Source organism: Opisthocomus hoazin, chromosome 4 (assembly GCF_030867145.1).
Source record: "Opisthocomus hoazin isolate bOpiHoa1 chromosome 4, bOpiHoa1.hap1, whole genome shotgun sequence".
NCBI lineage: Eukaryota > Metazoa > Chordata > Aves > Opisthocomiformes > Opisthocomidae > Opisthocomus > Opisthocomus hoazin.
This window is the reverse complement of record NC_134417.1, coordinates 31,362,923-31,389,308: the sequence shown is the minus strand read 5'-3', so window position 1 is coordinate 31,389,308 and position 26,386 is coordinate 31,362,923. Positions and strand designations below refer to the sequence as shown.

The 26,386-nt window shown below is 37.9% G+C and overlaps 1 protein-coding gene across 3 annotated transcripts in view; it reads left to right on the top strand.

The window, feature by feature from the left end:
• The window catches only part of LOC104334080 (solute carrier family 12 member 7), a 91,030-nt gene that overhangs the window by 23,744 nt on the left and 40,900 nt on the right, over positions 1-26,386 (top strand). For all 3 annotated transcript variants that reach the window (XM_075418518.1, XM_075418516.1, XM_075418517.1), the window contains exons 6-17: positions 1,528-1,658; positions 2,119-2,360; positions 4,810-5,021; positions 8,857-9,024; positions 10,399-10,497; positions 11,168-11,225; positions 13,668-13,842; positions 17,021-17,139; positions 18,316-18,414; positions 20,666-20,785; positions 21,801-21,905; positions 23,780-23,948. In XM_075418518.1, coding sequence (XP_075274633.1) covers positions 1,528-1,658; positions 2,119-2,360; positions 4,810-5,021; positions 8,857-9,024; positions 10,399-10,497; positions 11,168-11,225; positions 13,668-13,842; positions 17,021-17,139; positions 18,316-18,414; positions 20,666-20,785; positions 21,801-21,905; positions 23,780-23,948 — 1,697 coding nt within the window. The remainder of the gene's footprint in view (positions 1-1,527; positions 1,659-2,118; positions 2,361-4,809; positions 5,022-8,856; positions 9,025-10,398; positions 10,498-11,167; positions 11,226-13,667; positions 13,843-17,020; positions 17,140-18,315; positions 18,415-20,665; positions 20,786-21,800; positions 21,906-23,779; positions 23,949-26,386) is intronic.

Sequence of the window (26,386 nt, the reverse complement as noted above, 5' to 3'; positions counted from 1 at the left end):
TATAATACCAGTGTTCAGACATTGTTATGAAGTCTGAGCAGTTTACCTAATGCAGTTAAAATAATTCCTCACTTCTCCAGCTTAGTAAGGGGTTCCAGAACCGATGCAAAAGTTGTTGGGCAAAAGTAAATGCTACAACTTGTGCAAGGTGTAGAATAACTGCATTTCATGGATACAGTACCACGTACAAAATACAAATACAACAAAAAATTTTGTTTCAACTACTTGTAGTTTACAATGAAACTTAGTTATTCTAATCAGTATCCAGATAACTAAGATGTTATGCTCTTTTGCCCCCTCATATTTTTATAATTCATTGTAAAGGTTTTGCTTAACATTTGAGTGTCAGAGAAATCTTTGAAGTTGACAATTCTTATACTAGACAGGTCTTAGTTTTCACTTTTTTTTTTTGATGTCGGCGCCAGTTTCTTAGAGAAATGGTGCTTCTGCTGGAGTATATGGAGGAGGCAGAAAGCACACGTAGGAACCTAGGGCTGAAAGAGACCTGAGCAGCAGGATCTTGTCTCTTGCTGTTGTATGCAACAGCATTGTGTTTAAAAGGATTGGTTGTACGTCATGAATTTTTTTGTTAGTTTCTCATTTTTTCATATTGAAAAGCAGTTTCAGACTGCCCTTTAGAATTAGATTATAAATGTATTTCTTATACGAAATTAGTCTGCAAATAAGGCTGGTGAATGTTTATTCAAAATAAAGCACTTCCTTTCTCTGTCTCCTCTTACTTCTTTAGTTGTCATGAGTGGGACAAATATGAATTTGAGAAGATGGAGAGGAAATCAGAGTGTAACATGCTGTGAGGGGGCTGGGGGGAAGTCTAGATGAAGAGCTAGAAACTTAGAGCCTTATTGAAAGGGAAATGGTACAGTGGAAATGGCGGGGGTGGAGGGAGTGGGTGTTAAGCTTATGACTTAAAGATGATGCTTATATCTGGGAAATATGAGTGAGAAGAATTGAAAAACTCAGGGTAAAGTGAATAGTAAAAGAGTAGACAAGAAAAAGGAATACCTACCTAACACTTTTAAACTGCACTGAAAAAGATGCCTGCAATGAAAGTGGTAATGGTGTCATGTGCAGAAAAGAAAAAGAATTCCTAAGTGAGACAAATTCTGTTTTGTCCCAACCTCATAAGGAAGTTATTCTGGAAGCTTATTGTTTGATTGTGAACAGCTTGAGCTTGGAAACTAAAGATTGATCCACATCTATTTATACCTGTGTATCCTTTCCTTACTTTACTTTTAGATTGTTTAGCTTGTGGATTTTTTCCTCTTTTTTCCTTGGTGTTTATTTTCTGTTCTCCAGAAAACGCATATGGGGATATTCACTTTGACACGTACAGTCTAACTGCCTAGTTGATATAGACATTGAATACAGTTCTGATATGAACACTTCAGTGGAGACACATGCGGTAGTTATCTTGATTATGTTGACTGAATGATTCAAATTTTTGTTGTCTGCTGCTGTCCTTAGTCTGAAGGGCTGGAGTCTTTTTTTTTTTGGTTAAATTCACAGCTGGAGGCTCTTACTACATGATTTCAAGATCTTTAGGGCCAGAGTTTGGTGGAGCAGTGGGACTTTGTTTCTACTTGGGTACAACCTTTGCAGGAGCAATGTACATTCTTGGTACCATTGAAATTTTATTGGTAAGTACTAGATTCTAGATGGTTTATGTTTTTGTTTGACTTTTCATATTTTCTTTCAATCAGTGGAATTATTAATCGGCAGATGCTTCAGATGAATCTAAGAATGTATCTGGTTTGGGCTAAGGTTTGGGGGTTTTTTTCTTCTATTTTTTTTCAATAGCCCCTCCCCCCACAGGTCCTTAGTGTTTTTTGCTGTCTGGCAGACACATGGATTTTGAGGAGCAGAAACCCTTTAAAGGGGAGAGAAGGAGCTGGATGAAAAGCAGTACGTCATTCTCAAAACTTGTTTTTATTCATCCCTGCCTCTTACCTCTACACTTTCGAAATGCCCCTGTCACTTGGTTGAAGTGGTTTGTGAAAGAATAAAAATAATAGAAGTTTAGATTTTGAAGTTCAGGTAATGATTGCTTAATAAAATGTTTGTTGTTATGTGTATGATAGTTTGCCATATCTCTTGCAGACCTACATTTCTCCGAGTGCTGCTGTATTTAAAGCAGAAGAGGTTGGTGAAGAAACAGAGGCTATGCTGAACAACATGAGAGTTTATGGAACATGTATTATTATTCTGATGGCCATAGTAGTTTTTGTGGGAGTAAAATATGTCAACAAACTTGCACTGGTCTTCCTTGCTTGTGTGATTCTTTCTATTATTGCCATATATGCTGGCGTTATTAAGACAGCTTTTGACCCACCTGACTTTCGGTAAGTGCAGTATCTTTAAGTAGTGTGGGTTATTTAAGAAAAAAGAAGTGTGAGGAGGGAATAGCTACTGTAACCATTTCGTGTGTTAAGCTAAACTTCAAAATAGAAGCGCAGTGGCTTCAATGATAGGTTTTATGTGTTTTAGGCAGTTATGCGCTCATTTGTTTTTCGGAGTTACCAATCTTTGTCTCATTGTTCATGAGACATGATACTCTGGAAAATGTGCTTTGGTACTTAAAGTGGCTGGCCATTATTCCATCCACACGTAAAGAACAGGAAAGTGGATTTTGCTGACAGTAAATATAGCTGTTTTATCTAAAGAATTAAACTAAAATCCTACAGAATAAGGTAAAAACTTCAAGAAAACGTTGTAACTATGAACCATAGTTATGCAAGAAACATACTTTCAAACTTTCTTTGTCATGAGGAAATTTTTGAAACTTCCATTTCTTCCTACTTAAAAACGGAGACATTGCAGTGTTAAATTCACTTGTGTTTGTGAAGGCTTTCTACATTCTTGTTAATAAAATCAAATTTTATTATTGTCACACACAACATATTGCTTCTCAATGCCTTTGACTTGTACCTCTCTCAGCTCATTGAGAATTACTTCTTTTGTCCAGTTATCAGTATGTGAGTTGTGTTTTTGTGCTTCTGTTTCTATTTGGAGAGGAAAACGAATTGATACTGCTTAACAGAGCCGAATAGCCTGATAACTTGCTATGAAGGGCCATCTGCTATGCAGGACTGAAGTTATCCTCTGCTGTATGGTTGTTACAGATTCCATAGCACTTTGAATTGTTGATGATTGTGTCACAAATTGATCATTAAAGCAGTGTTTGTGGACTCTACTGTAAAATAATATCAAATCTTCTATAGAAAAGTTAAAAGTGTGTTCAAAATTGACATTTTTCAGAAGAAAGTTTCTAAGAAACTGTGACTTCCGGTAGGAAATACTTCAATCTTTTTGTCACCTATATAGGTAAAAGAGGGTTTATCTGGATATGTAGCATAGGGAAGACTTACTGCCAAGTTCCTGGAGACCTTATCTGTGTCTGCTACCCCGTTATTGTTGGGGGTGAGGTGAGGGTGGGATATAAAGAAAAGTTAGCTTCCAGTAAATATAGATGTTCACAATTTTGGCCAGTATGCCTCAAAACGAGAAACGCAAATGTGGTTTTATATTATGGTAAAGCTGATATGGTAGTGAGCTGGTTGCCAAAAAGTCCTGCTTCTACTTAGCTGGTTAATTAGATTGGCATCACTAACCTCCATTAGGTTTGTCTGTTGTATACATGGTAGAATAGTGTGCATCATGATCTCCTAGTTGAATCAAAGTGGAAAGCAGTTTTCATGGGTTGAATCAACTCACCCTGCTGCTATAGGGTCACCAAATCAGTAGCAATTAAAAAGAAAAATGAGCAAGGCAAGTGGCAAGATGGCCTTTTTAGTAGCAGCTTTCTGTTAAATCTCGTCAGCTTCCATGTGATAATGTACCCTGAAACTGTACTGGTGTCCTGTACTCTTCTCGAGGCATCTACTCTTACTTGCTGTCGGAAACAGCATATTGCACTAGGTCAGCATTCTGCTTGGCTTAGTATACTTGTTTTAATGCCAAGTGGTATACCTTTACTGTTTGTTGTCAGCCCCTTAACTGAGCTCCTTCAGAAGTATTAGATGCATACTGTATGTTCTTTGATTTACCTGCCAACGTGAATGTTTTATTTGATGTTCCTTCTTTCATCTTTATAGATGTTATATATAATTCCATTATTAAGCAAGCCTGGAATAGATATATCCTGAACATATTTTGTATAGCTTAGCACAAAAGTGTTCCTAGATCCTTAATGTTCTTTGATGTTAGGAATTTTGCTTTTTGCAAACTCTTCTGAGTTTTGTAATTTTCTTCTATTTCTGAGTGCTTTAGTAGCTTTCTGCTATGTGATTCTTTAATTTGTACCCCCATCAATGTTTTTAAATTTTGCTGTTTAATCCTCTTGGTTTATTTCGTACCTTTTGGATTTTAACAATGTTGAGGGCCATCTAAAATATTTATTTGTTTGAAAAGGGCATGATATACTTGCTTAATCTTGGTCAGGCTCATCATTATGTTAGGTACATTAAGTATTACTTAATTTTACTTCTTCTAGGACTAAATGAATCATAATCTCTGTTATTTAGTGGTCAAGCTGCTGGAGCTGATTACACTTTCCAAAGAATAAAGCAGAAGGCAAAATAGCTATTAGCACCTTAAAGTAGAAATGTCTCATTGGTGTTTTACAGATTATTGATGATAGTTGTGTATGCAGAGACTGCATACTGTAATGTATGCCATAAGGTAGGTGCTTGTATATAATGGGTTCCTGAAGACGTCTAATGGACGAAACAACAGTTTAATGCCCAACACTATATTGAAGGATCACTCTTCTTGGTTTGTTTTTGTTTATAGTATCTGTCTCCTTGGAAACCGCACATTGTCAAAACGCAGCTTTGATGTCTGTGCCAAATTTACTGAAAGCAATAATGGAACAAAGACTACAAATTTGTGGCGCCTATTCTGTGATAGTTCGTCGCTTAATGCTACATGTGATGAATACTTTATTCTCAATAACGTAACAGAAGTTCAAGGGATTCCAGGAATAATGAGTGGAGTTCTAACTGGTAAGTTAGAAAGCACAGTGATTTAAAAATTTTTGGACGTTATTAATTTGGCCTGTAGCTGTTCAGTGATGTGGTGGTCTAACCTGTTGCTACTTTGTGTCACTCTAATTTATTTGTGTGGAAGATTGCCACCTGGAGCATGCTTCCTCCTATAAAGTTTCCATCTGCTTTTAGAAGCTTAGTATTAAATGCTTTAATCTGGGAGTCGTCGGAGTTTTACGGCGACTCTTTTAAAAGCCATTGTTCTATTAAAAAAAAAAAAAAAAGTAGGGAAGTGTTTATTGCAGCTATTTTTTTAAAGTGTGTAGCTCTTTTGCGTGTCAAGTACACTTATTTCAATAAGCTGTTCATTAATGCATTCTCAAACTCTCCAGAGGGAGAACTTGTTTCCAGTTTACAGGTGGTGCATTGAGGAGTGAAGCGTTGTGGCTTTTCCAATACGATCCAGCAAGTTAGTGATGGATTTGGAGAAAAACAGTCTTTCTAGCTTCCAGTCTAGCATTTGGACAGATGTTCTAGAAAGCGTATAGCTTTTCCTCTGTTTACATCTCTGTACAGTTGTGGCAGGTTGGGATTCCAATTGCATTGGGTCATAAAGTTCATTTTCAATATGTAATGCATTGTATTGTATGCAAACAAAGAATGTTTCTGGGGATGAAATGGATGTTGTGAAACCTCACTCCTGCTTACCCTTAAAATAAGGTTTGATTGGTATAAATATGCAACTCTGCATAGGGACACTAGGCAATCACTACTGCCATAATAATTCAATTTAAAATAACAACCATAAAGTGTACAAATGCGTAAAAAGGTACTAAATGAAGCATAGGTTTCTCTGAATCTAAATTTGTATGTTTAAAAAAAAAAAAATCACTGTTTCCTCAATGAAAAAGGAAAATCTTTTTGATTGAAGTGTTTGCTACAGGAAATGTGACTTAAGGTTTGTTGTGTGCATTTTATGATTTACTGCATGTATATCTGCAGTTTTTCCTGAACACTTTTACATTTTCTGCCCCAGCTCAGAAGGCAGCTGTATGTTCTAATTTTTTTGCTACAGCGTAAGCTTTAAACGGCTGTTTTGCTTTCGGAGGCTTCGGGCTGAGTACTAACTTTTCTTCTTTTGGAAGGATGTGCTTTGATTCTATTCACTAATTAACATTTCTTTGAACTAGCACTACTTGAATACTTCTGACAACTTTCTTTTACAAAAGGTACACTGAGACTTCCCCAGTTCCTCAAAACTCAAGAAAAAAAAACCTGTGAATAGATGCTGGGTTTGTCAGAACTCAACACCTGTGTGTTTACAGCATCTATCTATTGCCATTGTTGCTACCAGCTGTTCATGGGCAGGTGCTTCTTGTGAGACTTTTAGTTTCTTGACCTCTCTGAAACTCTTAAAAAGTTGGCCATATGTTTGTGGTGTTTCAGTCCCTGAGTAGCGAAATGATTTCAGATACTTAGCACTTGGGGTCTTTTGTATTCTTGGAGGCTTCAGGCTGAGTACTGATTCTTCTGCCTTTGGAAAAATGTGCTCTGGTTGTGTTCACTGATTAACATTTCTTTTAAATAGCACTACTGCATAAAAGTGCATTTACCTATCCTCATGTCACATAATGATAAGACTAAATTAAAACGGGTCACCTGTCCCGCTTGCTGAGTGTGAGCACATGTTCTGATACCTAGTGTAAGCTTGAACTTGACCAGTGAAGATTTCTCAAGGAGGATTTTCCTCCACTGATGGCATATGGTCTGCTTTGTGTGAAGACTCTGCAACTGCAGACTCCACATGTGTAAGTTTCTCAAGCTGTGGCTGGGAATACTCAGATATCATGCCTGGGTGTCTCAGGAAGTGTGTGCTGAGTCCTCCCACCATTTACTGGGCACTTGTGTACTGTACGTATGCATCTGATACACACCTTTCATGAATGTTGTCCTAACAATAATAAATCATTCTGTAAAAACCTGACCAAACAGGCACATGAATGGGCCCTAACAATAATGAAATAATTCTGGAAATAGCTTTCGTCGGCTTTGTGTTGCTTCATGGTAACATGTTGTTGGGTTAGATACCTTGTGCCAGATTTGGTTTATGTGTCCCTAAATATTGCTAGAGGAGTCTCAGCAACCTGTGAATGGTCCTAGAAGGGAAACCTACCTTCCCACAAATGTCTGGACTCTTCTGAAAAGACCCGCTTTCCTTACCCTAACTTTCAAGTTCACTTAGACTGTCACTTTTGGGAAAAGAAGCATAGGAAATTAGTGTAACAAAGCTATGTGCGATACCTTATGAAAGGAGGAAGTGATTTCTATTTTACAGAATCTCTAAGCTGATTTTACCCACTCGTGCTGGCATGCACACTTCCACAATTAGAGTTGTATGCATTGGAGTGATCAGGGCATTGTCCCTTCTGTGTCATACTGAATTAAGGACACAGGCTGTTGAGTCCTCATTAAGTATTTAGTGCTTCTGATTGACAAAGACAAACTGGGTTTTGAACTTTCTTTTTATGCTCCATAGGGAGTGGATGCTAATTTGGAGATCTTGTCTTGTTTTATATTGCTCCTCAAACCTCATCTAAAATTCCTGGAATTTACAATTCTCTTGTTTCCTTAACTGTTCTTTTTATAGCTTCAGTCTAACTTCTAGATCAGTTTTACTCCTGTTTGTTTGAATGAACTAACACACATAGCATTCTGTGGCCATTAATAGTTACTTTCCTTTTAATCTTTGTTCTGCTGTCTCTTGTGTTCTAATGCATGCTTCCATATATGCTTACCAATTGTAAGATTTTGGTTACAAATCTGGATAGGAGTACCCTATCTTTGGCCACTTATAGAGATTCAGAGTCAGTCTCCTACTGTGCTCAGGGTAACCTTTTGTTATAGTGAAGACTTAGAATACAGTACTTAATTCACTTAAGCTGTACTGCATGGCTGAAAATTGGCTATCAGATCCATCATCCTGGCGATCCATGGGAATTGTGTATTTCTGTGGTGTAAAATCCTTTGGCTCTTTGACAGAGAGGGAGAGTATTTACCTTGTTTGCTTATGCAAGGTAAGACAACTTGTCTCGTTTTAAAATAAGAATCAGTGTTCGATGTTCTCAGCATCTCGTCAAGGGGAACAACCAGTGTTTCCACAAATGTTAGCTCTCAAAAGCTACTATTTCTTTGACCTGTCAGTCTTCATGGAACAACCATCTTTAGTTTGTTGGGGAATTTGAGCCACGTTCTGCTGTTTTTTTGCTTGCTTTGATGTTTTTTTTTGCTTATCAGTTCTTGTCTGGAGGCTGGCTACTCAGCTTATGTCACCATGTGGAATACCTTCCCTGTGAACAGCTGAGTCCTGAACTGTTGTCCAAGGTTGTTCTGTCCAGCAGGTCTCAAAGACCTCAAGTTACTGCTAAATAGCATTTCTTTTTTGACTAACTCCTCAAAATATAAGAGCAAGAAATACGAATATATGCTAAGAGTGCCTGGAGATAATAGTTTCCTTATTTTTTTCATAATACATCTATACGTCTGTGCAATGTAAATGGATATTCTACAAATACATTAGAATTTAATTCTGTAACTAAATCTTTCTTTAATGGAAGAGAGAATCTTGTATGGTGCATCCCATACACTACTGCATTTCTACAGGCGTACAGTGGGAATGTCCATCAGTTGGTATTGACTGTATTGCTGCTGCATTCTTGGCTTTATAAGGAGATGTTGGGAAGCATCATGATTTTTGTGTAAGAAAAGCCATCTGATTCATGAGATTATTGCATTCTCACTGCTTAATATCCTGCGAGAGATGACACTGAGTATTTTTTTTTTTGCCTCCTTGTAGATAATCTGTGGAGTATCTATTCAGAAAAAGGATCAATAGTTGAGAAAAAAGATCAGCCATCAGTTGCTGGATCAGAAGAGACAAAAATGGGTGGACTGCCTTATGTTTTTACAGACATCATGACCTACTTCACAATGCTTGTAGGGATTTACTTCCCATCTGTGACAGGTAGATAAAAACTTTTTTTCGTGAGTGAGGATGTGTACTCGTAGCTGAAAAGATTATTTTGTGTGTATGTGAATGTTTATTGATGACAATGTGATATTGCTGGACTGCGTGTCCAAGTTTTAGGTACCTAAGACTTTCTAGTGCTAGAGACACATAGCTGTTAGCTGGTTGTTTTAGGGGGTTATAGGACTTAAACAAGGAATCAGGTTAAGTGCGATTTTCTGTGTCTGGAAAGAAAGCATACTAAATGCTTATTCAAAATAGGATGCATAACTTAGTAATATTTTAATCTTCAAATGTGTGAGAACAGTTTCAGGTATGATTGTTTCAGGTATTCGAGCCATGAACTGCCTGTGATGTGTTTAAATGTCTAATACTTTTTTGCAGCTGTAACTGATAGAGACTTTTTTGTCAAGCTTAAAGATTAGATTAGTTGTATATAATTTTCCTCATTGCATTTGACTGAAATATCCAGAGACATTTTTCTTTAAAAGTCGGAGGTCAAGCAATTGTAATATCAAGTAGCAAAACTTTGATACGAAGTTGCAGTGGTGTTTGAGAGTAGAATACTAAGTAGAAGTGTCCCTTCATTTTTTTGTTCCCCACTGTTCCCACTTCAGGCTCTTTTATCAACATCTCATCATATATGAGCCTGTGATTAGGGTTTCATTGCATGGAGTTTGATAATGCTTTTGCACTGGAACGTCTTGACATTAGCTTCCATGGTTTTACCTCCCAACAGTAGTCAGGGCAGTCTAGGGGAGATGGCAAAATTAGTCAGTTCTTGTATGATTTCTCCCTCCTGTCACAGTATGTGCTAGAAGATATTTTTGTCCTTCTGTTAAATTCAAATAGGCATGCACACATGTGATTTCCTAACAATTCTTCTGGTACTTCCTGCCTTCTCCTTTCTTTTTTGTTTCTATATTTTTAGTATTTAGTTTATTGATTTGCTTGTGTGTGTTATGTATGGTCTGTTTAATAGAAAGGTAGTGCATTTGGGCACACTGGCTAAAATGGATAAATCCTCATTAGTTTGTAACATCCATCCCCAGCATTTTGCTGCTCCTGTATATTTCCCCATATTAAAAACAATTCTATAGTTTGAAAAATAATTTTTTCTTTTTTTCTGTCTCTTTCTGGGGCTTTCTGGCATTTGCTCAGTTAACAAGGGGTGCTAACACAAATTTCTGAACAAAATGAAGGTATAAATTGAGGATTTGTGCAGGAGTATTATACATTTCTGTAGCCTGCTCCTTTAGTAATGATGCATTAAATCGGGATTAAAGTGCTATGTTCCTATTCTTTTAGTTGTTTATATGGGGTTAGTATTAATTGGTTTTGTGACATGCAAATTTGGTCTCTCTCTTTAAGGTATTATGGCAGGTTCAAACAGATCTGGAGATCTTAAGGATGCTCAGAAATCTATTCCTACTGGAACAATTTTGGCTATTTCAACTACATCTTTTATTTGTATCCTTTATACTGTGATACTCTTTTCCCCAGTGTGCATTCTGTAGGTATAACAGTATAGTGTTTTCATTGAAAAGTCTCAAGAGTTGCCAGAGTATAAGATGAATGAAATCTAAACTGAAAGGAAGTGTTTTATATCTGTCTAACATAAAAACATTATAAATATTTTTGAAAAGAACCAAATTGTATTTGCCTATATAAGTATTTATATATGTTCTAATATTTATATATATTCTAATAGTGCTTCAAATTCCAAGATATAATTGATGTAAAGGTTTTTAGCGTCATGCTTCACCTGGCAGATTGCTTTGTTGTTATACTCAGTATAACCAGTGAAAATCTTGAAGCAAACTATTAGCAATAGAAATTGTTAGTCCTTCAATATTTAGAAGACACAAATGCTTATTTGTATGAGAAAGTATCTGCTCTGGTGCATAAGGTATGAAATGGCTACTTTCAATACTTCACAAATCAACTGTGCATCAAACACAGTCATAGAGAACATAAACTAAAAGGTTGTGGCAGGAAAGAATTAAAAAAGCAACCACCCCCTGCCCCTTCATTATCATGGACACTTTCATTTTATCCCTAGGTGAAAAATGGTGTGAGTGTTCTCGCCCCGGTGTGTGTGATCATTTATAGTGTAATCTTCCTTCAGTCTCAGTATTAGATCTCTCCTGCATAGTTTTGTTTGGTGCCTGTATAGAAGGTGTGGTATTAAGAGATAAGTAAGTTGTATTCAACTTCTAATTTTACATGGAGTATGTATGATCATGGGTTATGTTAACAGGCCTTACTAATGTTTCTTCTGGGAAATACCTGTGTGATATATTTTTCTTTCACTTAGGTGAAAACTGGAGGGGAGAGTCTGTCTGGTAAACTGCAATGTCTGTAAAAACTGGTTGAATTATCATGTTGTATCCCTTCAACAAGTAGAAGCAGAACCCAAGATAAATGTCCCTAATAAAATGTTCTTGAGAAAGATAATCATAGTTGGTGTTTGTGGAGATGATGGGGAGAGTAAAGGGGGGGTGGTATTACTTGTGGAGAAGTAATATGCTCCTGAGGAGCAAAGACCAAAAAAGTTGTTGGACAGTTTCATGAGAGTTCGTGGGACAGACTGCAATGCACCATCAGGTCTGTAGTTTCCACTGGATGTATGACTATTTTTTTTTCTTTTTTGAAATACCAGTTGTAGATTAGGAGTCATGTCAGTTTTCACCCATGTAATTGCCTGAGGATATTTGAGGCACAATATGAAGCTTAAGGGGAATAAATGTGATGGAGATAAGCATGAACAGAATCTCCAGATTTAGATAAATTGCTGCCTTAGGAGAAGTTCAGTTGAGTAAAATGAATCTGTTGGCAGGTTTCACATTTGTTTCCTTGCTGGTGCCTGGTTCTCTTTTCTACTAAGACCCAAGTTTGCTTTTGGTGATGAAGGAGTGGCATTGAGGTATTGTTTGGAAGGCGATGGAGATGATGCTGTGCTGAGGCAACTTTTTTCAAAACAAAATCTTTTCGTCTAGAAGGAAAACCATAAGTTAGAAGCTGGATTCTAATCAAGGTTAATACAAGAAGCAGCAGAGGATCATTTTTACTTTAAAATGGTGTTGTGGCATCAGTGAAAGTCTCTGATTTCTTTTTCTTCAAAGTAAATCCACAAACCAAATCAAAGTGATGCTTACGAAATAGTAAATGAGTTGTGAATTATAAATTAATGCAGAGCCAACATCTATCACATTTTTGAAAGTAACATATTTGAAATTTACTGGAGGGAGGGAATATTCGAAGCTGTGAGTGCAGGTGGTCTATCACTAGAGCAGGACACGTAAAAAGAGCACTGAATCAATGTTCTTTCATTTACACTGCTGCCAGTTCTTTGGCTGAAATCCATCAAAACAGCTAAATGTATGGATCTTGGTCTGATTTAAAGACTGATTTTGGGGTGGGTTGTTTTTTTGTTATGGGTTATCATATCTGCTGTGGAAAAAAGTAGATTGTACATCTTCTCAAGTTGTTCCTGCCCTGTGTTTAATTAAAACACAGGCATTAGTATTTGAATTAAGAATGAATGTGCACCTGTATAAATGTCATCATAGAAGCATAATATGGGGGTTTCTTTCCCCCCTATATTTTTAAAGGGTGTGGTTTCCCCTTTTTCCATCTACTGAAAATAGTATGTAGCCATGCATCCAAGCTTGGGCATATGCAAGGATTTGAACACTGGCTTATTATATTAACCTGATTACTGTATTTCTTGACCCTGATTAAAAGCAGGTCTGAAAAGAGATAAAGCATTTAACTTACTGCGTAGCCTTTTCTTTTATCTGGTGTTTGTTTTGAGAAACTTGAAAACAATGGAAAAAAAATGCTATCACAGTGTAGATGGTAAGCAACCGAAATAAATTTTGAGACTGACAAAACTAAGATGAACTACAAGAAGTTTACTTGCTTTAAAAACAAAAACATCGGGGGGGGGGGGGGGGGGAGAACCTTTTTGTAGCTTATCCAAGATGTCCATAAATGAACTTGAAGTTAATTATCTAAAAAATAGTAGGTCAGTAGCATTGGACGGGACACTCAAGACTGTAATGAAAGCCCTTCTTTCTGACTTCCACCCGCTTGTTTACCATAATCATTTAAAAGCTGCATCAGATAGCACTACAGTCAGAAGGCATGTGGACAACTTGAGGTGATTGTGTCTAGTAGTTTATTTATTTGTCCGTATGTCAGTGTCATACTATTAAAAGGAAAGGCTAATACTTTGATTTGAGAATCTCATGTTTATGTCCCAGGGTGTACCTGTATTACTTGTAGAACAGACTTCCGCAACCCAGTTCCTAGCAGTCATAAGGATCTAAAGGATGCATATGTAAATACTTTTGTTATTGCTATTAGTTCTGTAAAGTTTGCCAAGATACCTGATAATTGCTGTATGTCTGCTTAGAGGCAGCAATTACAATGAATCTTTTATAAGGTATTCTTAAAGCAGCAGAATAAAGAGAAGTTGATTGGTTGGGAAATTGTATAGTGCATACTGTGACATGGTGTTTATTGTTGAAAAATGCGGTTGTCCAAAAAGACTGAAACGTGGGTATTGAAGCTCTACTAAAAGTTATTTTAATGCTTACTGATTTTCTTTTTTTTCTTTCTCCCCTTCCCCTAAGGTTTGGAGAAGCAGTTAATGGAAATTTAGTGGTTGGTACACTGGCCTGGCCTTCTCCATGGGTTATTGTGATTGGTTCATTCTTTTCAACATGTGGTGCTGGTCTCCAGAGTCTCACTGGTGCACCCCGCCTGTTGCAGGCCATTGCAAGAGATGGCATTGTACCGTTTATTCAAGTGAGATTTTTTTTTTTCTTTATAGTACTTAAAATATCACTTATATTTTGACAAAAAATTAGGCATTATTGCTGCTATTTATGTAGAACTATGGGGAAAAGATTTGGAGCTCAGTTCTAATTGTACACAAAGATGGATTAAGCTATTGTAGGACAAAGGACAAAGTTTGAACTTGGATATTTCTGTGCAGTGCAATTTAATTATTTTTGTACTTGCTCAGTTCAAAACTGAGAATACAAGTGTTCTACGAATGGAAATAAATGAACTAAGAAGCAACAAACAACTGTGCTTCTTGATTCCAGGCTGCGTTTACAGCTTGTATTTATGAACAGAGTTAAGTTAATCTCACTATGGAACTGCCTGATAATTCTCGTGTCAGAGATACAGTTCTATTTTTTACTTATTTTTGTAAGCTAAATGAAGTCAATAAAGATGTAGCAATCGATTTCTATCCCATGACTCTGAACATTAAGAATGTTCTGACACCCCTGTTCATGTCTTTGAAGTAAATCAGATTTTTTTTCAAAGGAAGTGAATAAGGGAGCTGGCAAACGGAAGACAATAAGAGAACTCTAGCTGGAAGACATTTGACACAGTTGTTTGGCTGCTTCTGCAAAAACTAGACAACTAAACTTGAGTTAAAAATAAATAAACAAACAATCCTAAAGATTATAACGTCTAGAGAGCAAAGCTGTGAATTCTATGGTGAAGTTTGGAGTTTGAAAGCTTACCTCAGTTTGCCAAGAATTGCCAACCGTTACACAGCACAACGATAACCTACCAAGAACAGGTTCAAGTATAAAAAAAACCAGGATTATGTCTGAGTAACTATGAATATTTTGGGAACAGAGTTAGGGGACAGTTAATTGTAGCACACAGAGAAATTCTGGGATGCATTAGGAGGAGTGTTGCCAGCAGGTCAAGGGAGGTTCTCCTTCTCCTCTACACTGGCCCTAGTGAGGCCTCATCTGGAGTACTGAGTCCAGTTCTGGGCTCCCCAGTTCAAGAAAGATGAGGAGCTACTGGAGAGAGTCCAAAGAAGGGCTATGAGGATGATGAGGGGACTGGAGCATCTCTCCTACAAGGGAAGGCTGAGGGAGCTGGGCTTGTTCAGCCTGAAGAAAACGCTGAGAGGGGACCTTAGAAATGTTTATAAATATCTCAAGGGTGGATGTCAAGAGGACGGGGCCAGACTTTTCTCAGTGGTGCCCAGCGACAGGACAAGGGGCAATGGGCACAGACTGAAGCAGAGGAAGTTCCAACTGAACATGAGGAAGAACTTCTTCTCTCTGAGGGTGACGGAACACTGGAACAGGCTGCCCAGGGAGGTTGTGGAGTCTCCTTCTCTGGAGATATTCAAGACCTGCCTGGACGCGGTCCTGTGCAGCCTGCTCTGGGTGACCCTGCTTCGGCAGGGGTGTTGGACTAGATGACCCACAGAGGTCCTTTCCAACCCTGGCCATTCTGTGATTCTGTGATTGCAGGTAGCACAGACACTGAAGGTAGCTGGGGCTGAATTTAGGAGAATAGAATGTTCTGTATGGGGTGAGTCCTAAGGATGATTTGGAGCACTTGTTTGTTTTTATGTATCTTTTGGGGAGGTTTATATCATTATTTTGATCCCTAAGTTATGTGACCAAACACATGTTTGAGTATTCCCTCCTTTACCCTCACTTACCTCAGGAGTGTTGATCAGATGTTTGCTCTAGGTCACTGTCTCACATCTGAGGTCGGTACAGTATCAGCTTATATTAAAAATGGGCTATTATATTTGATAAATACCATAAGACTCTATTCAGAGATCTCTATAATAGTATCTTCAGTGAGGACTATGTATAGGAGAGCAGCATCTTGGTTTAGTTCCTGAGTTTGGGGAAAGCCTACAGTGAATTACACATTGATGTGTGGCTTGAGGAGAAAACTCCTCAACTAGGGTGTGCCTAAGACTATTACGAATGGTGAGGTAGCTGGAGAATTTGAGTGAGGCTGGGTGGAAATGTCTAAGGAGGAGGGAGATGTGCAGTTTATGTGGGAGTGGGACAATAAGAGAGGAAGGGACTTGCTGAAGAGGGGGAAGGAGTGCACAGGGAATGGGTTAGAGGAGATAGCTGGAAAAGCTGAGAAGCAAAGCCAAATGGCTTTGGGTGAGTGGGTTGTCTTTTGTGTGTTGTGGGGTTCTTTGCTGGTGTTTGGTGTGTTTGTTTTTTTTAAGGCACAGGTGATACTGCTGTTGGCAGTCTATAATCACTTGGTTCCATCCCACTGCGCCTGCTTCCCTGGTGTGTCTTCTAGCGCCTAGTCTCAGTAGGGCTGTATCCTTGATATTTTCCCTTGGGTTCTTCTCTTCTTTTGGGCTGGAGGGGCAGATGGTCACTGTAAGTGTAAGCTACGATTGCTGCTGGGAGCAGAAACCAGAATGGTTAATGAATTGGGAATTAAACTAGCTAAAAAGACAGCAGCTACTGCTTCTGCAGCTGTTCTGCTGCCTGAATATTCTGCCAGTAGCGCAGAATAGGTGACAGGAAGCTAAGGGAAGAAGACAGTATGGAGAATGAGAGGTGAAGAATCTATACATTTGGATCGGAAGCAGTTATGGAAAATGGGAGTGAGGATTTAGTTTTTATAATTGTGTGGAGGAGAATAAGTATGGCTGGAACTTCAGGTGAGGCATATTGCCATCTATCCCCAGTGGAGCTGGGTAGAATACTTCCCAAAGGAAATTACCAAATGCAGAATGGTTTTTGGTAGGGCTCTGTGCAGGATCATAGGCTTACCTAATTCCCCTTTAAAGATCAATACTTACATCATAAGTATTGAGTTGATGCCCATTTTTGTGTGTTACAAAAAGTACTCCCCTCAAATAAATTAGCATTTTATAGACGAAGCATAAATCTCTGATGCATGTGGATTTTAAATTGCTTAAGATTACTTCAACAGCAACTGCAATAGTAATTTAATGTTATGTAGTCATTGCTTATTATAGTAAATGTTTTTCATATTGGAAATGTGTGTGTTTGCAATTTTGTCTGTGGCTTTTTGTAGTATAGATTGTTTCATTTTCCACTGTAGCTAATCACTATTTTTGGTTTCAGTTGAAGTTAGTTTGAAATCTACAACATTTCATAACTCTATAATGATCAGCTTTTGCTAATATTACTGTTTATTTGAATTGAACTAGGTATTTGGTCATGGAAAAGCAAATGGAGAACCAACTTGGGCTCTGCTACTCACTGCTGGTATTTGTGAAATAGGAATTTTGATAGCCTCATTGGACAGCGTAGCACCAATTCTTTCCATGTAAGTGTGAATGTGGTGTTTCGTGTTCTTAAGTTCAACAGTATTTTATTTTTAAATTAGTAGGTAATGACTTTACTTGAAATAGTGCATGCTAGACTTTTGTCTTCTAACAAGTTATATTCCTATTTGATCCTGGAGAGAATATGAAACAACAAAATGTTTTGGCTAGAACTAAATTCTAAGCACAACTTTTTCCATGACAGAGTTTTTGAATAATAGTAAAAATATGTTCAACTTTTAAACCCCTGTATTTTAAAATAAAAATTCCTGCTATTTTACTTCAAGTGCATATAATAGACAACACAATTCAGTGTTTTAGGATATTAACTGAACTTTTTTTTTTACTGACTTTGTCTTGGAAGTTTATCCCCATGTGTTAGGGATTGACCTCAGTAGGCAGTTCAGCCCTATACATCTACTTGCTTGCTTCCTTCCCACTGCAATGGGAGAGAGGATCAGAAGGGTAAAAGTGAGAACTCGTGGGGTGAAATGAAGACAGTTTAATAGGTGAGGCAGAAGCTCTGCACACAAGCAAAGCAAAATAAGGAATTCATTCACGGTCAGTAGGCAGATGTTTGGCTATTTCCAGCAAAGCATGGCTTCACAGTGTGTAGCTGTTACTTGCGAAAACAAATACCATTAAGTCCACATATCCCCCCTTCTTCCTCCTTCACCTGAGCTCTTACTGCTGAGCATGGTGTCATACAGTCTTGAATATGCCTTTGGTCAGTGTGGTCAGTTGTGCCAGCTGTGTCCCCTCCCCAAGACTATTTGTTGGCGGGACAGCAAGAAAAACAGAGAAGACCTTCATGCTGTGTAAGCACTCTTCAGCAACATCTAAAATATCCCTGTGTTATCAACATTGATTTGGTTACAGATCCAGAACATAGCAATGTATGAGCTACAATGAAGAAAACTAACTCAGTTCCAGCATGCCCCGTGATTGTCAGTTGTTTGCTACCTTGTCTCTGAAATCTTTGTTTGAGGCTTTATATTACACTAATATCATGTTTTGAGGTCTGATATTCTACAAGTAATAATCTACATCTTGTTCTGTTAGCCACTATGAACACAGTGTAGAAGTTCCTACCTTTTTTTGGATTGTGTTCAACCTTTTAATGCAAATCTGTCTAGTTAATTTCCTGCTGGAAAATGGTATTCTTTTTTTCTTAACAGGTTTTTCCTTATGTGCTATATGTTTGTAAATCTGGCTTGTGCAGTTCAGACACTTTTACGGACCCCCAACTGGAGACCTCGTTTCAAGTATTACCATTGGTAGGGAATATTCCTTAATTCAGAAGAGTTAAAACTGATCACACAGCCCTAAATTGTTGATTTTCTTCCAATAATAAAACAAAATCTCCTTTCTGACATAAACGAGTTATAAGACAGTTCATGCACTGGGTACTCTAACAGCAACATTTGTATTCATGTGTTTGGCACAGGGCTAGTAAGAGGTGTGATCACAAGAACATGTTGCTAATGTAGAGGATTTGGGACGGGGCTACAGGATGACATTTAGTACTGCTTTTATAACCAATAAAAGAGATCTCCTGAATATGTGAGAATGAAGATTAAAAAAATGTAATCTGTCTTTTATACATAGATAAGGAGAGCTGGCAATGATATTCAGGAAGGCTGATATGATTTTAATTTTAGTTATGCAAAAAAATACGCAAAACCAAAACTTGTTAAGAAAAAAAAGATCTCATTTAATGTATATCAGTTGGATCTTAAATAATATGATTACTGTCTTTAAAATGTGTCTCGCTATGGACATTGCATTTGATAAGTGAAGTAGAAAAGCAGGTACTTGACGAACTCAGTAAAGGTCAATTATACAAAAGGTGAGGGTGTGTTTCTTTTTTCTCTTTAGTGTTCTTCTTTGTAAGTGGAATAAGAGCATCAAACATTTCAAGTTAAGATTGGGAAGCTTTTTTTTAACTGTTAGTTTTTACTAACAGTAATTGTGTTGAGAAGTTTTAGTGCTGAAATGCCTTGAAGACTAGAGCCTTTAGGAGAGATAAGCTGGCCTCATTCTAGGGTGTAGGAGTTGCTTATTATTTTTCCTGTTGAAGAATGGAGTGAAAATGAAATGTGACGGGTTTAGCCCTGAAACGTCTTTTTTGAATATAGCCACTTAGTGGTTTGGCACCTAAACCTACAAACACACGAGTACCTGTCTCCCAGTCGTTCACTGCAAACACCTAGTAGTGTTTGTAATGTCAAAGAAGGAAAGTGGGGGGGTTGCTGTCTTCTTGGGACTGTGGTGTGTTTGGGTTTTTTTTTTTGCGGTGTGTGTGTTTGTTTTTGGTTTTGCTCCACCTCCCCTGAATAATCTGATTGTGGAAGAAGTATAGCAGGAGGTCCAAAGTACCTTAAAAGCTAAGGTGGGTGGAGAAGATGGGGGTTAGCAAGAGGTACAGGATGGACCATGGTGAGGAAAGAAAAGCAAAGGGTTGTGGCATGGCAGCACCAGAGTTTGTAACCATTTGGCAAGAATTCTTTTTTTATATTTTTCCCAGAGAGATCAATGAGCCAACTGACTCACTGGGTGACTATGTAATGGCTGCTAGCCAAAGCAGGTGTTGGAATGCTTGACCAGGATTGGGATGGGACTGTATTTTTCTGAGTGAAAGTAGTCTCGTAGGCTTGCTAAATCAAGCACAAAAGAGCAGCTGTTGTTTTTTTAGACAAGCTACATTTAGATGGGTGTCCTCAGAACAGGTGGAAACCATTTTTTTGGTTTAAAACTGTGTGTGTTTAGGACCATACAAGTGTTGAGTCCAAAGAGCAGTCTGAAGGTGCCAGACAGGAAGGTGGGTCTGGCGACACTCGTAGTCAATACAGTGAAAGTGAGCTCCAATCTGGAAATCGGGTGACAAGACCTCTGGGGCGTCGTATGTGACTAGAAGTATTCACACAGCTGTCCTGGTCTGAGCTGACTTACATCTATCTTGAACAATAGCGTGGGCAAACCCAGTCATATAAACTTTAATCTAGAAATGCTTCTGTAACTTTTTCAGCTCACAGTCATTCTTTCTGTATAGCCTTTGACAGGTGGTTTTGCGTATTCTTTTCTACTGTCCTGTGTTCTTGCCTGAGAGAAAACGGAAGTGCAGAAGAATTTGACTCATTAATTATAAATTTAATGTTTTTGCTGGAAGTAACATAATGTTGTTTGAGAAGTTTATATTCTTTTTTTTAGCTTGATTTCAGTTTAACAGTGAGTGATAGCAATGTGTTTTGAAACTGACGTTAGCTGGAGAGTTTCTGAACTGACAAATGTAGTAAATCTATTGTTATATCTAGTTCATTGTATTATTTATGTCACACAAAGTTTCAGAATGTAATTTTTTTTCTTATAAACTAAAATTGGGAGAATGTATCTTTATTTGTTATAGTAGCTGTGAAACGGGCTTTGAAGAAGAAAGGCCTTGCTGGAAGTTAGCTTAAATAAGAAATAGACTTTGTAGAACATTTGCATGCCTGTTTAAAAAAATGGAAAAAAAATGGTTTCTTTTAGGACTCTCTCATTCCTGGGGATGAGTTTATGTCTTGCCTTGATGTTCATTTGCTCTTGGTACTATGCTTTGATTGCCATGCTAATCGCAGGATGTATATACAAATACATAGAATATAGAGGGTAAGACCATATATCTTATTTATTCTATCTTTAATATCTTTAACATTCAGCAAAAAGCATTTTCGTATAAAATAGATAGAGCTGAAGGAACAGAATTAAGAGTATCCCTTGAAGCAAGGTAAGATCCCGTCTCTGTTAAGGGTTGTAAGTTTTCAGGTTCTAATTTTCCTGGAAGCTCTGTTTCAAACCTCTTGAAGCCAGAACTAATCAAAATAGGAACCAGTAAGGCTGGGAAACTTTCATTTGAGCAGAGAATGTGGTGTAAAGTTTTTCAGGAACATCAGCTTTTAATATCGAGGGGCAACTATTACAAAACTGTTACCTTATTATTAACTTGTGCTGAAGCGCAAAACTTCTACCCTTTTGTGTGGACTCTAGCACAAAAGAATCGTACTGAACGATCCAGAGCACCCACTGAAAACTGTCTGTTTTCTGAAGGCATAGATGGTCTTTAAATTGCAACATAGTTTGCACTGTATGCATTTGACAAGGGACACGTACAGAGCCACTCCTGTAAGAAATGCTGCGCGAGTAGGAGACTTAAAGAGCATGCTGAGTTCATCAAACAAACAAGCCCCAAAAACAAAGAAGCCCAACCAAAAACCCCCCAACTAGAAAACAGAAGATACAACACACTAATCAATAGAAAGTCATTTCCCCTATTCATTCTACTGCTTTAAAACAATTCCTTTTAAGTAGCCCTTACTTGTTCTAGTGCTTAAAAGCAACTTGAGTAGCTCTCGTGATTGCAAAAAAGCTTCTGAAGTATAAATAAAATAGACCATAGTAAATAGGAGTAAATCCTTAATAAATAGATCTCTTGAGGGAACCTGAGACTGCTTCGTCTTGGTTAGTCTTCATTCTTGATTTAAATCTGCAAGATGAGTTGTTTTCATGCATTCATGCAAAAAAGTGCGTTCATTTTTGATGCCCATTATCCCTCATGTGAGAAAATGTACTTAATTTTCATAAATAAATGGGACGCTGTTAATTGAATCTCTTCTGCACCCTGAAGAGCGGAAAAAGAATGGGGTGATGGAATCCGAGGACTGTCTCTGAACGCAGCTCGCTATGCTTTACTTCGTGTTGAAGATGGTCCTCCTCACACCAAGAACTGGAGGTAAGTCCTACGCCTTCCAAAGTTGCACAGTTCTTGGCATATGTAAATCTGTTGGGAATACTACGGGTAAAGCTAATGGCCAAAGTGGAATTCACTGTTCAAGGAATGTTTTAACTTGGGCATGGTAATGATGTCGTTGCAGTAGTATTACTTTACCGCAGTAGAGTGCAACGTATGGCCAGCATGTAATCAACTTTGCCGGGAATATGGGCAAACTGGAAAACTATGTCAACACCACATGGATTTAAGTTTGAGTTAAAGTGGTTATTTGTAGATTTTCAGATTCGAAGGAACAGTTAGAGGCCCACTGTCTCTCTAGAAGAAATGCTGCAGTTCCATCAGTGGGGTGGGGTTGGTTTGTTTGGTTGGGGGGGCGCGATTTGGACTTCAATGTAAGTTCCCTCTGAAATACATTGTAAAACCGTACAGGGGATCCATTATTTGTCTAAATTCATTTTGTGTGGCAATCTTTCTTTATATACCTTAATTTAATAGGAACACGTTCTAAATTGCTTGGACTTCATTAGAACAAAATCTTGCGGTTGCTGTCCTTTTGTACGTCAGGGGCTTAGATGTCCACTACTATTTTTTCAATATATTCTTCTTCCTTGTTAAACTGTCAGTTTTCTCAAAGCCAACACAAAAAAATTACTTGGCATTTAAAAACAGAAGGACGTTTGCACATTTTTGTCCCTTCTGATGAATGTTGTGCAAATTGGAAGAAGTCTTGTCAGTGGAACACATAAAAAAAGAAATAGTCACTAAATGTGATATTTTAAATACAGTCGCTGTGCTGTGATGGTATCCCTGGGTGCATGCACATGCAATGTTCTCTTGCACTTCAGTGTAGTGGTGTTATTTTACCACTTGTCCTGGGTCTGATGCACGTGAGCAGTTACTATGGAATACATGAGCCACTGCCTTTACCTGTGTCTGAATTTGGCACCTCAGAGGCACCAGTGTAATGTAGTGTTGGCTAAGAGCATTCGTGTTAAATGTCTGACGTCAGTTCCAGATAAGTTATCCTTCTATTGTGTCAATGTAATTGGTAGAATGGGACCTTCCAGTTACTTCTCGAAACAGTGCTGGTTTTGAGGCAGGAAGTACGCTCCAACTCTTCGTCATTCTTCCGAACTTGCAGTAATGACAGGAAAATTATAAAATGTTGGTTTGGGAAAAGTAAGCAGATTGGATGTTGGTGAAAGGAAACAAAATGCGTCCTCATGAAGTATGCAGTTGAAACTGAACTCGGGGTGCTACCAGTGTGGTTAAGGGTGTGACTGTCCTTTTGGAAGGACCTCCACAGGTAGAGAAATGGGTCGAGAAGATGATCACGAAAATGCAGAAGGACAAGTGCAATGCCCAGTCAGACTCCTTACAGCAGTATATGGTAGGAGAATGAGAGAACATGATAAAATGGAGAAAGAGAAAAGAAAAAAACAACCACGCCCGCCCCAATGGTGGTAATTAAATGTTGAAGATGTTACCCAGAAGTGATAATATCTGTTTCTGGAGGTTTTCAAAATCCAGCTGGATGGAGCTGTAAATAATTGGGTGTGCATTCAGTGTTTAACCACTTCAAGCAGTAGGTTGCACTAGATGACCTTGGAAGGGTCATAATTTTGAGTCAATAATTTTCTTGGTAAACCTGTCCCTTAGGGTAGCTTTTCAGAATGATGGTATGGTGGCTCATGTAGGTACTCTGTACCTGAAGTGTTGTTGCTGTTGCCAATTATATGACCTCCTTGCTTGATAGTTGAATGTGTTCCATTGAATTAAGCACTTAATCTGCATTTTATTAGTGATTAATTTTAATTTTTCATTTCTCTCTTGCTTTCCTATATATATATATGTTTAACTTTTTTTTTTGGCAGACCTCAGCTTTTGGTCTTGTTAAACCTGGATGCTGAGCAGTTGGTGAAACATCCTAGACTGCTTTCTTTCACCTCTCAATTGAAGGCTGGTAAAGGACTGACTATCGTGGGCTCAGTGCTTCAGGGACTTTACTTGGATAAATGTACAGAAACTCAGAAAGCTGAAGAGGTGTGTCAAAGACAGCTTACCAACACTTGTAACTTCCATGAGAATTTGAATGTTGAACCTGGATAACTCGTATCTTGAATTAGAATAGAAAGTTGTAACGTATTGAATAAAACATCGATTTTTACTGTCAGCCTAATCAATGATTATATATGAAGAATAGGTTGTTGTGTGTAGCAAAATATTTTGTAAAATTTCCAAATAGGATGAGACAGTGCTGATACTTCTTAGATTTTTATTTTCTTTGATATTAAGAGCCCTGGACTCCTAATCAAATTACATTCTTGAAAAAAAGAAGTGATAGACTTTTAAGAAATTACCTTATAAAGAAAACAGATTTAACATTTATCTAACAGATGCAGATGTGTTTGACATAATCTCATCATCTGGATTTATACATGATACTTTCTACATTGTCCTAGAAATACATAGCAGAGCCAGGATTAGGAGCAGTCTGTGCTGAGATCCTACTCTTGCTTAACTGTAAATGGAATCCTTCTTGAGATCCTTTACTTTCTTTTTTTTTTCTTTCCTATTTATCCCACATCTTCAGAGAAGGTGGTGTGAGATGGGAAAAAATAGTAGGTTGTCAGATAGCTTAACATTACATCTAACTGTGCTTACAAGCAGAAGTGAATTTAATTTGAGTGTTTCTCTCTCTCTGTTGGTGTTTGTGTTTTTTTTCTTTTTTTTTTTTCCCCTCCTGAGAACTTGTCAGTATTTGAATGTGCTACCCAGTTGGAAATACATAGACATTTTTGTGGGAAGCCCTTGAAAATACCTGAACTTGATTTTAAATTGTCACCTGAAGGAAAAAAGGGCATTAATAGACTGAGCTTCTGAAGATCCATTGTTCATACAACTTGGACTTTCAGTGCAAAGCAAGTTTCCCCTTTTTGTTCAGTCGTAAACAACTTGTGTATTGCTTTGTTTAATCCAGTATTGGGGTAACCTGGTATAGATTATTACATTTGCTTACTTACGCAAAGTCTTCTACCCCTAACTTTATAGTGGGGAAACATTTTTAGAAAATACCATGTTTCATGTTCATTTTATTGAATATTGTTGAAGAAAATCTATTGCCTTTAGAAAACTACTGTAAAGCCTACTCTAAAAGTAGGCTTTGGTTGCCATTATATCTTCCAAAAATGGTGGTTATCTTCAGTGTTGTTGACAAGGGTATCAGTTGAAATGTCTACTGTTTCGATCCAAGTCGTCTTCGAAGCTGTGTAAAAATGCCTGTGATTTTATTCAGACCTGATGTCTCTAAAACAGAGGAGCGTTTGAGATGTTGAAATGCACTTAACAAAGCTAGCTGCCGTTTTTCTCCCAGCCGTCTGTTTTCTCCCTCTTATTCAGCCTTGTCCCTAGCATGTTTTAAAATGACAAAAGTAAGAAGCCAGATGGCCTAGGTGATACTGTGTGCAAAGGCTCCAAGAGAGCAATTAGCTTGAGAACGTGGTGGAAAAAGCCTAGCGATGCTGTATTGTGAAAGTAATTGTTACTAAGCTTTTATCAACATGTGTGAGTAGCAAACAAGACCAGGAATAGGATCAGGCCTCTGGAATAAAACAAAGAAAACCTTTAAACAGAAACTGAGGATTTGAAATATTACCGATAGTTGGCTTAACTTGAAGTCGATGACATTTTTGAGAGCCGGAACAGGAATTAATTTAAGCGGGACCTAATCCACGGGTTCTCAGTCAGACCTGGTGTTAAGATCGAGGATGCTATTGCTTTTAAAATGGAAATGAAGATGAATTGTAGCAGTTTGAGCATCTGGGGCCGTCATTGGTTTTGGAAAATTTGAACTAGAAAGTGTTTCCAAAGATGTGTAGGAAATCAAGATTTTTCCTGTCTTTCTTTTAAAGAAAAAAGCATCTATTTAAACTGATATGCCCCCGCGGGTATTGTTTGCACAGACAGACGTGTTGGCTTTGCTGCCGAGCTCTCTGAAGACTTTTTTTTCTCTACTAAACACAATTTCTGATGTGAAGCCACACAGAGCCAGTGCCAGGCATTCTGTGATCAAATCTGTTCCTGATGGTGTTTTATAGGAATTTTTGCGCTTCCAAAAGTCCAAATTTTGATGTGCTGGTTCTTCCTTCTGAAACCGCGCTGATCTCCCCCACAAGTCATTGGTGATGTTGGGTCTTTTCAGTCATGCAATCAAAACATAGCAAATGCCAAAGCTGATGTTCCCTAGTCAACCTTGATACCATTTTGAATACTACTTTTAAATTACTTGGTGAAGTGTCTGTATGTTTATCAGTGTTCAAATGAAGGGGAGCCATGTTGGAATTAAAGGGGTGGGGGACACTTAATCTAGTCGGTTTATCTTGTCGTTATTCAGCCAGTGATCACACTTTGTCTTCTGTGCATCTATTTTTCTGTGTCGGGAGCCAATAAATAAAGAATCAGCCTCTTAATGTCAAAGCTGG